This window comes from Cariama cristata, unplaced genomic scaffold, assembly GCF_000690535.1.
Source record: "Cariama cristata isolate BGI_N322 unplaced genomic scaffold, ASM69053v1 scaffold16414, whole genome shotgun sequence".
Classification (NCBI taxonomy): domain Eukaryota; kingdom Metazoa; phylum Chordata; class Aves; order Cariamiformes; family Cariamidae; genus Cariama; species Cariama cristata.
Genome location: NW_009612528.1, coordinates 44,791 through 59,363, shown reverse-complemented (window position 1 = coordinate 59,363; position 14,573 = coordinate 44,791). Strand labels below are relative to the sequence as shown.

Sequence of the window (14,573 nt, the reverse complement as noted above, 5' to 3'; positions counted from 1 at the left end):
CTTCACCGCGTGCAGATGCAGCATGTGACATGCCACTGCAAGAACCTTCTCACATCAACCCCAGCTGTACATCTGCCAAGGAAGTGTTCAGGACAAGCCTGTCCAGAAAGCGTCAGCACCTACAGAGCTGGGAAGTTCCATCTTTTCAGAGAAACATTGCTAATAGCACTGTGACGGGCGTGGGCTGTAACGCTTAGCCGCCTGGGTGTGATGGAGCAGCAAATTGAGACCTACTTGCTATCTGAGAGGTGACCCGTTCCTCAAAGCTGGTGGGCAGCACATACCAGTAACACTTTCCTGAAGGTCTGTATGACCTAGGATCAAATAGTCCCATCCCAAACTACCTGGGAACAGAACTTCATTTCCTTGGTCACCTCCCTGATTTTCTTGAAGACTGTAACGCTTATCACTCGGTTTGTAAAGTTGCCTCATTCAACCCATCATCTGCTCACCTGATGATGACAGCAGAGTGGAGACCAGGTTAGATGAGGAAGGGTTAACCTCCTAGTGCCCGCCTTGGGATTCCTGAAGGCCCTATTATCCCGAATTATTTTTCTTAATTACTGCCACACACGTAGACTACATCAAGAGTGAATCTTCACTTTGATAATTTGTGCTGTGAAATCTCACTTTGGGATCTACTTTTATCTCACACCAAACACCTGCAGGTCGTAAAAGGCAAAAAGGAAAAGAAAACGCCTCAAATCCCAGCCAGGTTTTCAAGTGTCAGAGAAAACTAAATTAATGCTAAATTCTAACCGACACGGTAAAGAGCCTCCCACCCTCTTCTTAAATTAGCTAAACAAAAGGACTGAGACGTTAACATATAATTAAGGCACAAGGAGGTAAAGCTGTAGCTGTTAAGTATGGGGATGCAGGCTTTTCAGAAGTTAAGATGTATCCTAAAAACAGAAAGGGAGGCAGCTTTGTGTTTAAGCAAAAGGACGAGGAGTCAAAGTCCCTGCGGACCTATCTCGGCTTTGCCACAGCCTTCTGGTAAAATGCAAAGCCAGGTAATTACGCTCCTATCTGCTTCTGTTTCCACACACCCAAAATGGATGCCTCGCTCCTTTGCCGCACACAGAGACAAGAACTCTCTTTAATTAACCTTTGTAAAGCCTCTGCGATCCTTGGATGAAAAAGGCTTCGTACCTTAGGAACATGTTGGCACACATATGCAAGGCAAAACGCCTAGCACAAAGCCAGAGCCGAACTGCAGTGCGTTTCTTCTTTCTGCAGCTTGTCAAAGGCCTTGAAGCTCATCCTTACCCATACTTCCCATTCCAATCTGGTCCTTTAGAGGAGGGATTTTGTTACGAAACTTGGGGAATGTCTGGATTATAACCTCTCTCCTGTCAAATTAGCTAGGAAATGGTAATTTTCCTCAGGGGACACCGGTGCCCATGAAGGACGCATTTAAAATTTGTCACTTCAGTTAATGAAATATCATCCCAGCCAGTTGCTGTAAGCACCTCTGGATGTCAAACTGCCAGGGGCAGATAAATGTCCCGTTGAATCCTGCTAGATTCTAATAAACAGCTTTTAGGTAGGAACTTGTGTCCAATTTATAAACGTTAAAGAACAGCTTGTGTTTCAATCCCATCCAGGTGCTTTACAATCCTGGCACAACCCCTGACCACAAGGCTATGCATTTCACATTAGCTCGCTCGACTCATCTCACAGACGTAGGTATAGTCACCCACAGATCATCCAAATGTGGGGAGGGACCTCTTCTCTGGGATTAGAAACGGCAGAGCAACAAGCGAAAGAATCATCAAAATAAGGCAGAGAGTACCCACTGCTTGTGCCCCGCTTCCCCTCCACATTCCCCCATCCCTCCAGCCCTCTCACATACTTGCTCCTGGGCAGGATTTCAAAGTAATGGGCCAAACTCAGCCCTGATGGAAATGGGTGCCAAACTCCTCAACTGCATTACAGAAGAGAAGAGGCGCAGCTCAAACATTTCTGTGCTATGGGGCAGCATCATGAGAGAGAGAGAGTGAGAGAGAGGAGAGGAAGGCTGGCGAAGCCACCGGGCTGCAAAGAGGAGCCCACATTACCACTGTGTTTCGCTGCCTGCCTGCTGCATTGATGAGATGCATAAGCAGCATCCCCAGCGGTTTCTCCCAGGCTCGGGGACGGTGGTGCAGGACTGCAGGGACATGGTTTACATCGCAGGGAGGGCTGCTAAGTCATTCTTTGGAGTGGGCACAGTCTGTGTGGTCCCCGCTCTCCCTTCTGCTGGAAAAGTACAGTGCGTTCACCGGGCGTGCAGGAACCGATATTACCCGGCACAAACCCGCGTGCATCCCAATGAGGGGGGAGGGGCTGACGGCCACACCGCTCTGTAAATACTTCTTTATTAAGACATAAATATAAAGCTGAACAGGAAAGGAGCAATGACAGGGTAAACTGTGCCAGTACTGATCTGTACGGATGATCTTACGATGCTTTAACATCTGGTTCTGCTGCTGGCTTCCATAAAATCATCTTTAAAACCTACTCGGGTTATATCTCCATCAGCTGTTCGGTGCCCACAATGACTTCATTAACATGTTTGGCTGAAAAGAGAGAAGGAGGAAAAGAAGAGGAATTGAGTTTTGCAGCAGTGCTTCAGACCTTGCATTTTTCAAATCTACAACTTTAAAACAAATGAGAAAAGCAGATTCTGGGGAACTTGAACAAGGATTCGCTGCCTTTCTTTGGACTCCAGCATCTCTCTGATAGTATCCCACACACATGGCAAAAGCCTAAACAACTGACTAAACATCAGGAGGTTTCTCTAACGAGAGTTTTCACATGTATGTGTCACTACTAAACAAGAGAGGCCCAACAGAAGTCACAGCTGCTGCTGACAGGTGTACACCTGGGTGGAGGCAAAGAACCATCGTCATCCAACATGGAGAACTGACATAAAATTAAAGATCAGTGATCCACCCCAGCCCTAAAAAACACCACGTGCTCTCAGACTGCATGGAGGCTGGGGGGGGGCAGAGGGGCTGCACCATGACTGAGGCAGCATGAGATCCTCTCAGCAATCTCAACTCAACCCTGGCAGTTTAAAAAAATAAAGGGCTTGATTGATTGATTGATTGATTGATTGATTTAAAACCTGACTTCTCTCTCCTGGATTGAAATTGGGATGGAGCCTCTCCAAAAGTATCTGTGTGAAGCAAGGTCTCTGAGCACAGCTATCATCTCTGAGGGCAATGGTGGACAGCCCTCCTCAGACTCCTGTGGAGTAATTTGTTGGAGGGGCAATTTCTACAAGATCACTCCTTTGCCTGTTCCCAGGAGCACTGCACAGCCCAAGTGGACACATTAACGTGCCAGTCCCTGCCCCAGCACTGCTAATGCACTGTACTGAAAGAGCCTTCCCTTTAAAATGCAAAGGCAGCTTGTCAGGGAAGGACTGCAAATAAGGAATCTAAAGCCAAAATAATAAAAACACGCAACTGAAAGCCTAATGCCTAAAAAACCCAAACATGCAGCCTCAGACAGTGACACAAAGCCAGTGTGCTCAAAGTGGGTGTCCTCAGGGTACCGTGGGGGAAGGCGGTGAATCTAAATTGCTCTCTGGGACCTGGACACCTATTCAGGTGGAGCTCAGGTGGTTTGACCCATGGCCCTAGGCTCTCCATCTCCCCTTCCACACATCAGGAATAACAATTGGCTCTGGAGCCTAGGATAAAGCACCAAGGCCTGTGAGTTGCTGGGATACACTGATGGAGGCTGTGTTGTCTCCCACACCTTACACAGCAGTGGGGGTGGATGGCCAAGGACTATGGAAATAAGGAGTTTTTTATTTACTCACCTAAAACCCCTCCCCTCAGGGGAGTGGATTTTGCAAGACTGCTGCAAAACAACAAACATGCCACCTTTGGCTAAATGAAGAAATTCCTGGCAATCCTCAAACCGCCTGGGCCAACACAATGCTTCTCTTGGTTTAAAATTGAAGACATTACCTTTGTACCATGCAAACCATTGCTCCAGAAAAGGTTTGATAAAAAACTTCCCTATAAACTTCAAGGAGTTTTGGACTGTGGCAAGGTAATTTCCCACTACAACCCTGACCCCGCAATCATACGGATCCTGCTGTCTCCTCAGCCTGGGGGACAGAGTTGGGCTAGCGATACGATTGCCTTCATGAAGGCAAAAATAAGGAGATCAAGGAGCTGCTTCTCACCTTCAGCATCAGATCAAGTAATTTATTTCTTTGCTCAGGGTATTTAGCAACAACTGATAATTGATCCTGGAGCCTCATGCTAACATCTCGGAGCTCGAAGTTGGAATGTGGAGCCCAATCTCCTGCACTTTGGGCAGGATGAGCAGAAGTGGATGTAGCGCTCAGGAAAATGAGGGACTGACTGTACAAGTGCCAGGTGCAAGTGTGATGTAGGTAGCACCACACAACCTCTCCAGTGCAGCTCTGCCAATAGCCCCAAGTCCAGCCCTCAGCGCTTCTCTCCTCCCGTCCTGGACCCCACACAGCTTTGCCAAAGTACCTCAAATCCAACCTGCAGCACTTCTTGCTATAACATTCCTCTCCCCCAACAACTTTCCCAATATATCTCAAACAGGCCCTGTAGCTACTCCTGTGACTCCATTCCTGAACCTCCTCCAAGCAGACTACCTATCATGTTGATTTCTATGATGTGAATAAGACCCTGGCTACCATCCAGTGAGAGTAATTACGTTATGCCTCTGCAGATTAAACATGCCTTCATCTAGACTTATAAAGAGCCATGTCAATTTATGGTTCTATATATAGGTTATCTGTAGCAATACTTTTTAATAAGGAACTTCTTGCTTCATTTCAGACAGCATCTTGCACTGTCCTAAACGTGCAGAGCTGGGATGGGTCCTGTCACATACTTTGTTGCAGAGGTGGTATCAACTATTTGTATTTTGCACTGACATGCTTGTAGCTGTCTTACAATATCTTGCATCTTACACCTAATGAGTTCAAAATGCTTTTCGAGACTGGGCAAATAAGAGCATTCTCATTTTACAGATAGGGAAACTGAGGCAGTAGTGACTTTAGGGAGTTTAAGTAGCCAAAGCCACATGGGAAACCAGAGCACGCATTCCATCACCTCCCATCCTTCTGCCTCTTTCATCTCCTCCTTGATCCATGTGGCCCGGATTCCCCAAAGTGGGCACACGTGGCCTGCCAGGTATCTCACTGCTACCTCAGAGACTCACATGAAATCACAAAACTCACTTCTCCTTATACAGGCTGAAAGAAAACACATGAACGTGCCTGCCTCAAATCTTTGAGAAAGTTTTTAAGCAATAAAGGGAATGGTTTTGCTAGAAACAAAGCCCGATTCCGCACCCCGAGGGGATGCGATAGGCAGATAAGGATTCACCCTGCTTCCCTCTTCCCTTCCCAAAGCCCTCCTTTTGGAGGGAAGGGAATTCAGACTCCACCATGTGTGCCAGAGAGCCGAGCTGCGGATAGCGTTTCATTATCAGCCGCAGCTGCCAGTTGCCAGTGGCTCTGGCTGGTACCAGCAAGCTCAGTTCATGCAGAAACTCTGCCTGAAACTCTGGGGGAGGAGGGAGAAGTACCTCACATGCTTAGCTGTTCAGCTCCCATCTCCTTCCCTAGCTCCCCATTAGAGATTTCTTACCAAGCTGCCTTTTATCTGACACTGGCAGGGTTACAGATGCATTCAGCCCACAGAGAAAGAAGAGGGATTAGAGAAAGGACTTTCAGAAAGCCTTAAGAGTTGGACTCTGCAACCTTAAATCATGTTCAACTAGATCTTCTCAGATTGGGAGCATCTGGTGCTAAGCAAATCCAGAGCTGATCAACACATTCAACCTCCCGATTAGCACTTTGCTTCAACTTGCTGACGCAGCCCAGCCCGAAGTCAGCCTGGGTGCTTGAACCGAGTGTCCACGGAGATTTTACTGAGTGTAAATCAAAAACTTGTCACTCGTTATATATGCGTTCCTGCTTTGAAAGACATTTGTTTACACATACTGTACACCAGCCCCTTAAAAACATACGCACAGGGCAAGGACAGCTAGAGAGCTGGGGAGCGGCGCAGCTTTTGGTGCTTGGCTAAAACCAAATTGTAATGCAAATAAACAGAGGGGCGGAAATGACTGCGCAGGCCAGCACAAACCCCACCAGCAGGCCGGGGGCCGGGGACCCAGCGCTCCCCAGCCTTCCTGGCAGGTTCCTGCCAAGCTGCTCACAGAAAGGGGATGCCGGAGCATTCCTTTAAAAGCCATGTGAAAGCATCTCCTTGTTGTTTGCTCAATTAGCCCCAGACAGATTGCTGCTGCTGCTGCTGGTGGCAACGCTGGGTTGTAAAGGAGGAGGGGAAGGAGGGGAAAGGGAGGGAAGAAAAAAAAAAAAAAAAAGAGCGAGGAAAAAAAAAGGGTTAGGGCCTAGGCCCAGGACCACCACGAAGTTCCAGCCCTCAGGGGCTCCAGAAAACGTTCAGTTTACTCACTCAATTACATACACTGTTTTATAAACCCTTTAAAATAAAATAGAAAACAGTCCCTGGCACAGAATTACTGCTCTATTATACAGCAGTGATGAAAGCCACTGCTGTGTATTTGCTCTCTTTAAAGCAAGAGATAGTTTAACTTAAAAAACTAGGCGGGGGGGAGGGGTGGCTGCAGAAACGCATGCACGAAAACACGCTGTGGGTGGTTCCTACCACATTCACCCAGGACAGAAAGGATCAGAGAGTGGGAGAGAAGAGCAACTTGTCTCTGCAGTGATGGCTGGCCCTGGAAAAGCAGCCAGGTTGGGGGGGGGAGGAACTAAAGGGGCTTAAGGGGATGGGAAGCAGCTGAATCTTGACTTTGGGAGGCTGGAGGGTGTTTTAAATTACATGTAGAGATAAAGAAGGGAAGCAGGTGATGGGGGCTGATTTGTTTGTGTTTACAGAGCAGTGGGGCTTTCCAGTCAAGGCTTGCTCTCTCTCCAGCCATGCTTTACTTACACGATCACTGGAGATCAGGAGTGACCACGCTGTGGCCCCAAAGGCCAGGAGCATCTCACAGGTTTCTCCCAAGCACCACACCAGCCCTGCTGTGCAGCTGTCAGCTGAGCCCGTGGGTCTCCGGGAGCAATGGTTCCCATGAGCTGGGGGCCCCAGCTGCTCCCAGGGGTGGGATGTGCAACTCACCCCAGAGGCACTGGGAACGGGGCTGGCAGTACCTTCAGGCAGATCAGCTCTGGCTCACAGCTGGGGCCTCCAGTCCACGTAGCAGGCGGGCAGCAGGGATCTCACTCCTGCCTTACACCCACCTCCAGCAACCACCAGTGCACAGTGCTGGTGCTCACCTGGTTATCTGAGGCTTTTCTCATAGTTCAACCAGTATTAACCCCTTCGCCCTCAAACCCATGTCGGGTATAGATGGGTTTTGAGAGTGTGAGCTAAAGGCAACACTGAATTCAGTGCCTGAAGAGAGATCAATTTACTGTGGCTTGGAGCAGATGGACGGGGGGAGTGAAGGAACTGGGAAGAGAGGTGTATGGGAAAGTCATTAATCAGGGTCTTAGGAGAAAGGTTAGTAAAGGGAAAAGGAGACCAAGAACTGGGGATGTGCCTAAGACAGCAAGCTCCTTGGGGAGGGGGACACACTTGGAGTCCTAGTATTTGGGCAGAGTCCTAGTAAAGTGTTTAAGAAAGGGACTGAATTGTACTGACCGATGTGCTCCCATGGGGTATCGCCACCTCACAGCAAATGCAAGCAGGGGTTTAAGAAACATCAGTCTGAAAGACTCTGTCCACACTTCTGCGAAGATGGCAGAGATGCCATATTTGCCCGGTCACTGCTGCCTGCTGCACTGGACGCAAGTAGAGGTCCCTTTCCTTTCTTGGCATCCATTGGGGTGTTCTTTCTGACTCTTTCATGTGGCTGAGCTCTAGCAGAGCACAAGCGGTTATTTTCTCTGCATGGAGCATGTAAAAATATTTCCATAAGGTTACGAACTGCTGCCTTATGGGTAGACTTCACAATCAACACGCTGCGAACGTGGCAGCTTGTTTAACCCGCTCACTCAGGAACCCTGAACTTCCCCAGCCGGGAATGACAGTATGCACAAGTGTGACAGTCCCCAGCAGCACAGGGGAGGACAAAGCATCCCTGGATGGATATTCTAGGGAAGTTTTATGCCACTGCTAAGGCCAGAACTCATAAACCATTTTTATACAACTTGGAAAAGAGGCTTGTTAGGATGAGTTAGAAATGTAGTCACTGCATAGTCACTGAAACAAAAATGACAGCTATTTAAGAGATGCCTGTTTTAATTGCCAACAATATCTTTGTCATGGACACTCAGCAGTTAAACTACTTTAGGGAGCAAATCTTACGGACCTCTCGGTTTTGCTATAAATTTACACCATTCCTACATCATCTCCAGCTCATCTTGCACCCCAGTGCACAGTATACATGTGTGCACTGTTTAGTCTGTGTCTGTTCTTCATGAGCTTTCATAACTCCCATCTGCACTGCAGCATGCTTTCTGATCCCGACCTTGTGTCATGCTAAGTGTTTTCAGTTCCTGAAGACTTCACCAGGAGGTACTCAGCATCTTGCAAGAGCAGATGCTTGCCCTTACTTGAATGCAGTGAGAGCATCAGAAAGTCCCTCAGTTTCTTCCTGTCCCTATTCTGCTAAACCTTGGCTGGGGCAAAGCATCCTCACAAGCAGTCACCCATTCATCTGTGGAGGTTTCATAAACTGTACCTGCCTTCAGAGGATGACATTAGAGAAAAATGTGCTCTTTGGCCCTCATTAAAATAAAACAATCTTACTCTGTTTCATTGAGAAGTCCTAGGACTCCAAGCTTGGAACAGGACTTGGAAAATGATCGGAAACGGGAGCCAGTCCTTGCTGGATATGTGCCTTTTTCTGTTCTTGTGAGAAACCACACGGTTTTGGCTATGTGATAAGCCTCTGGAAAAAAAAAATCTCAGTTTGCACATGTTCTCAGGAGGCAGCTAAAAGCTCCAGAGACTCTGTCTGCAGTGAGCACTCTTGACTATGGAAGCGCAGGAGGAAGGCAGGGCTTCCCCCACACTTGTATCCCTGTTCTATGGACCAGTGCCGCACTCGGCTTCCCTCCCCTGCCCAGGATGATCCTGACCGGGCGTGACAGCGGTACGGAAAGGGATGCAGTCTGACTCAAAGCAGTCAGGGGGCAAGTGCCAGATGGGAAATGGAACGTGGGACTGTTAGGCAAGGGCACTGGAAATAGCAGCTACGGTCAGACCAGAGGAGCCATCAGGTGGGTGTCTGGGAATAACCAAGTAAGAGAGAAAACCAAGAATCTCCATGGGAGAAAGACTAGGGGAAAAAACAAAGAGAAGGCTAGGAACAGGACGAGTCTGGTCCTGGGACAAAGCCATACTGGGGAGCTATGAAGCAGGAGTCAGGATCGGGTAGGACATAGATGATGTAATTGGGGCCCAATGGCTGATGCTGGAGGCAGGAGCAGTAAAGCCTACAGTTAATACAGACTTCTCCCAGCACCAGGAGCGGATCTCAGGGCTGCTGATGCCCATTGGCACCCGTGAAACCTCCTGGCAAAGAGCTTCTCTTGTCCCATTGCAGATCCAGCTCCCCTTAAGGAAGATGACCCACTACTATCAGTTCCCATCAGCTGAAGCAGCAGAAAGCTGTACAATGGAGTTCAAGTTTCTGACACTGCTAATGAACCACGCAAGGGCCAACATCATCCTGTATGATAAAATGTTTGGTTTTTTTTTTCAGTGGACTGAACCTTCCTTCCCAACATTTACCAAGAAAATGTTAAGGCTAAAATGTCAAGACTCTAATAGCTAGGAAATGCCACATGTAACATGCAATTTCAGCACTTAAGGTGGCCAGTCCAAATGAATGGGCAGATGATCAGAATCTCCCTGTTTCTCAGGTCTCCGTAAAATAGGAGGAAACCCCAACCATATTCATACTAAGGAGGTGGAAATGAGGTTGTTAACAATTGTGAAGCATTAAGATGACAAATGTTGCAGGAAGGCCACAGAAAGGAAGGATCTTGTTTCTTGCATAGTATTCAGTAATTAAGGTTTCAGACACAAACTGAAAAAAGACAGGAAAATGAGGAATATGGAAAACCCCTGCATTCAGCAAGCACTACTCATTCTGGGTGTTGACTGTGTCAGGGCACCAAGGAAAATAAAAATATCTGATGGCATAAAAACTGCACAGGAACAAGCACAGAAAAATCACAGTCTACAGCCTGGTCACGGAGATAATGCTACTACTAAGTATGTATCAGGATACCAAGCTAAGATTACATCAGAGTCCTGGCTGCTGGTATTTTTTCCCCTTTCTGAACATATGCTTTGCGGCAACAACACTGCTGTAATGCACTTTTCGGGTGTGCAGTGACTCAAGCTGTCCCTAAATGACACTTGCTCCTTAGTATCCAATGCACATAAAACATTCCTGCCTCAAAGACAACAAAGATGAAGGCGAGGGATACAGTGGTGAATTTTGTGTCAATTTCGCTAGTTCTATCCTATGTGTGTGTCTTTACCATCTCTATTCTTGGTGTTGCTTTGAAGAAAGGTTAGGCCACTTTACTGTATATGCCTCTTCCTGGCTAACCTATACCAGATGTGCAACGTAGTCCCTGCTGAATCTGGCCTAGAGACTCCTTTGGGAACTGAACTCACTGACTGTAGGGCTCATCTGACTCCTCAACTGGCCCATCACCAGCACTCCCTCTCGCTAGTCCTACTTCAACGAGTGCATGCTGCTGTTGCACTCCTCTTTAAAAATAGGTTCATCAAAAAGGCTAGAGCATGATTCTAATAACTGTCTTTGAAACAGTGATTGAATGCTCTATGCAATTAAGTTCTTTCAGAACTGCTGCCTGCCATTTCTTATCCCTTTAATAATTACCTCCTTTTTCTTAGGTACGGACATGTTTTTCAAACTGCTACCTGCATGAGGTAGCTTTCACAAAACCCATCTGTTGATTCTCTTCTAGCAAATTCCTTAAATTAAAGTATCAAAGAGGAAGGAAAGTGGATCCTTCCTAAGCATGGTAATAAAAGCAGTAGGAAGAGAATAGTATGGCTCTCAGGAGGCATGGCTTGCAAATCCAGAAGTTTTATTAAACTTCCTACCTTGACTTTAAGAGGCATTTAAACGTACCATCTCTGTCCAAAGCTGTGATAGGGCTGAAGTCAAGGCAGGACTAGGATGTCACTGCTGACAGTTACCTGGCCCTGTTGTGTCTCTAACCTTCTTTTCAGGTTGAAAGTAATAGGCTGCATCTGATCTACCCCAGTAACCAGTGCTGGAGTGTTCCCTCTATTTAGGTGTCCAGAGCTTTGCCAAGCCCATTATTAAGTGATGAGGTCTCCCACTATGTCCTCAGGGAGATTATCCCACAGCCTACCAGACCACATCGTTAGGAAAACGTTCCAGATAGCCAACCTAAATTGTGTTTAATTCAATCCCATTACTCCCAGCTGTACCATTTGGACCACCCTAAATATGCCCATATTATTCCGCAGAAGGAAAAGGATGAGAGCTGGTTTGAGTTACGTTTGCCTATCATTTGTGGTAGCTGTTCTCCTGCCATCCTCCTTGCATGGGACTGGAGTTCATTTTATGAAAGGAGGTCAGTGCACCACTGGCTTAAAGAGGTCTTGTACCTTGAGCCGCCTGGGCAGCGTGGCCAGGACTCGTACAGCAGAGCAGGGAGCACACAGCCAGTTCTGCAGCAAAGTCAACTGTGGGATTTGCTTGGGGCTGTGTGGGATGATTCAGGGATATTTCTACCTTTGATGAATCCTGGCTGATGCTTTGGAATAAGGGACTGCTGTATTTTTATTTTTGTAATGTTTCTGGGAAGGTGTATGCAGTTTTGCTGAGGAGGCTTCTAGCATGTAACTTCCAGACTAGGGTCAACAGCCAGCTGCTACTGCTTACGTCTGCTGAAGTGTGATCAGCTTGCAACAAAAGGTGGCTCCAGCCCAAGAGAACTAGTTTTTTTCTAACCTGGCCATGGAGGCTCGAGTTTGAAGAAGGAAAAGTTACCAAACAGAACAACACAGCCAAAGTCTGGATGAAAGGGGGAATATGGAAACAGACTTAACAGGGCCACACCAAAAGCTTGGCACAAGACACAGGAAGTCTTGGGCAGGGAAAAGGAAGTCATGGCATGCTTTCACAGTGAAAAAGAGAGGGCCCAGTTTACTATGGGACCAGCCGAGGTCAGAAGAGACATGCTGGGCTGGAAAGACTCCACAGTTCAGGAAATAAGTCATGAACTTCGCAGACAGATCCCAGACCACCGAGGAGAACCTGACCCCCAGCCCAAAGAAATTCCAGAATGGTTAGGAAACTGAGGCAGGGAAATGAACTGAGGCTTTATTATTTTTTCTTGCTCAGCATAATGGTGTATTCATAATCTACCTGAATGTGTCTTTGCTAACATCAATCATACGTTTCTGAACAGTTTAACTAGAGGGCCCACAGACTCATTAAGAAGTGGGTTTAACATTTGGAGAGGTGAGCAGTAGACTCTACAAGAATAGGCAAATGAACCACGGGTTACAGCTCCGTTACTCTCCGTGCAAGTACATCTACAGACCCTGAAAAATATTCAGACAAGGATGATGAGGACAATCAAGAAGAAAGAACAGTTTCCATATTAAAATCAATCAGACTTGGATCTGCACCCTGGAAGAGACTACTGAAGCAGATGTGAGCGAATTCAAAGGGGGATTATTTCTGTTTGCTATAATCTACTAAAGAAATCAAACATATTCCTATTTCCTAAAATATTAGCTAAATCTAAACCCCATCTCCTCATAATTCATGCTGCAGGTTAACAACCAAATGCCACCTGATTCAGCTCTCCTAGTGATTCATGCAGATATGTAGATGTGGCTCTTGGGGACATGGTTTAGTGGTGGACTTGGCAGTGTTAGGTTTACGGTTGGACTTCATGATCTTAAAGGTCTTTTCCAACCTGAATGATTCTACGATTCTATGCTCAGGGGAGGACATGGAGCATCATCAATAGTGCAAATCTTCAGTGATAGGGAGCAATGAACCCTGCAAGGGCCACTGATGCAGACTGGTGTGACGGGCAAAGCCATGAGTAGGTACAGACTCTGATATACAGGGATCAAGACCACAGTGCACAGAATACTCACTGGATGTTTCCTACAGTGCCTGAGACTTGCAACTGCAAGATCAGTACTTTGTTTTCACAAGTCTTTTTTACTTCTAGTTTCAATTTAAAGGAAAATTTGTCATATGCATAGATGACAACAGGTTATGTTCTACTACGTTAAGTGCAAACCCTGCTCTGTGTCAGGACACTTACAATTGGGAATCTACCCATAAAGACAAAGCGAGCAAACAAATCCTGATCTGACTAAATAACTTCGCATGGAGCCTGCAAAGGAACTCACTTTTGTCCTCAGTCCACACCCTAGAGCAGGGATCTGCCAAACCCCAACTATAAATATTCATTAAAAAGCCCTCCACTTGGGATGCAGTCACCGAGACAGCCGTTTCCTGCCCATTATCTCTTAGGGCAGGAAATCAACAGTTCCACTCAGGCGGTTACCACAGAGCTCTCGCCACGCACGCTTCCACTGGATGGCTTAACTTTGCCCAAACGAGGGCCACGTGGTTTTAACCTCTCTGAAGCCCCAAAATATCACTTCAGAGCAGTAAAGCAGATCTGAATGTAGCTGCTGCTGTATTTAGTACTGAGCACAGCAGCTCCTAGTACAATAATCCACCTCGAGCTTTTGCTTGGAGCAAGGTGAATGGGAGCATACTGGCACCGTGGGTTGGCAGCATCTACAAAGAGAAGGATGTCTGTGTGATCAATAATTTGACTGCATCACCCCTGACACTGACAAAGACTGCTAGTCAGAATAACAGCGTCCTTCTGCTGAGGACAGCTTCAGGCTGTGGTCTCTGGGAAAAGACTGTCTCAGCACCCAGTCTTGCTCTTTGTAACAACAACAACAGAGCTTTTCTGCCAACTTCAGAGGAGCAAGTCCCTGAACTATTCTTATGCCAAGAAGCTGTACTTTCCATGAAAAACAAATCCTAATATTATAGGACACCACACTGTAGAACTGCCATTGTTTACTGGCACTTCATGAAGAAGCAGGATTAAAATCTCAAGGAAGAAATTCTGAAAATGATTACAAATGTAAATACAGCTCCTCTACTTACCTTTGGTTTCCAGTCTCTGATCGCTTCCAATCAAACAGTCTTTGATGTCTGCACCCTTCTCTATCACAGCGTTATGACAAATAACACTGCCCTGAAGACAGCACCTACAACATAAACACAAAGTAAAGCAAGAAAATAATTTAAAATGACAGGTACAAAACAAAGGTATCTACTGGAATATCTAATGAGCCTATGACATGATCCTGTAATTAGGTTCAGTTCTGCTCTTTTCTCACAAACTCCACTATTCTTCTGATCTTCACAACCAGCTGCTGGAAAAACTGAAATGTCAACTGTCAGAATGGGTTTCCAAAAAAGGGTTTCCAGTTTTACCTCCTGTTAGAACAGCTTTCCTC

At 46.6% G+C, this 14,573-nt stretch overlaps 1 protein-coding gene across 1 annotated transcript in view; it reads right to left on the bottom strand.

Annotated features, from left to right (window-relative positions):
- Positions 1-2,343: 2,343 nt before the first annotated feature.
- Positions 2,344-14,573, bottom strand: part of EIF2B3 (eukaryotic translation initiation factor 2B, subunit 3 gamma, 58kDa) — a gene marked incomplete at its 5' end in the record, with an annotated part of 52,381 nt that continues 40,151 nt past the window's right edge. Inside the window, 2 exons of the mRNA XM_009698690.1 lie at positions 2,344-2,561; positions 14,218-14,321. Of these exons, the coding sequence (XP_009696992.1) occupies positions 2,509-2,561; positions 14,218-14,321 (157 nt within the window). The remainder of the gene's footprint in view (positions 2,562-14,217; positions 14,322-14,573) is intronic.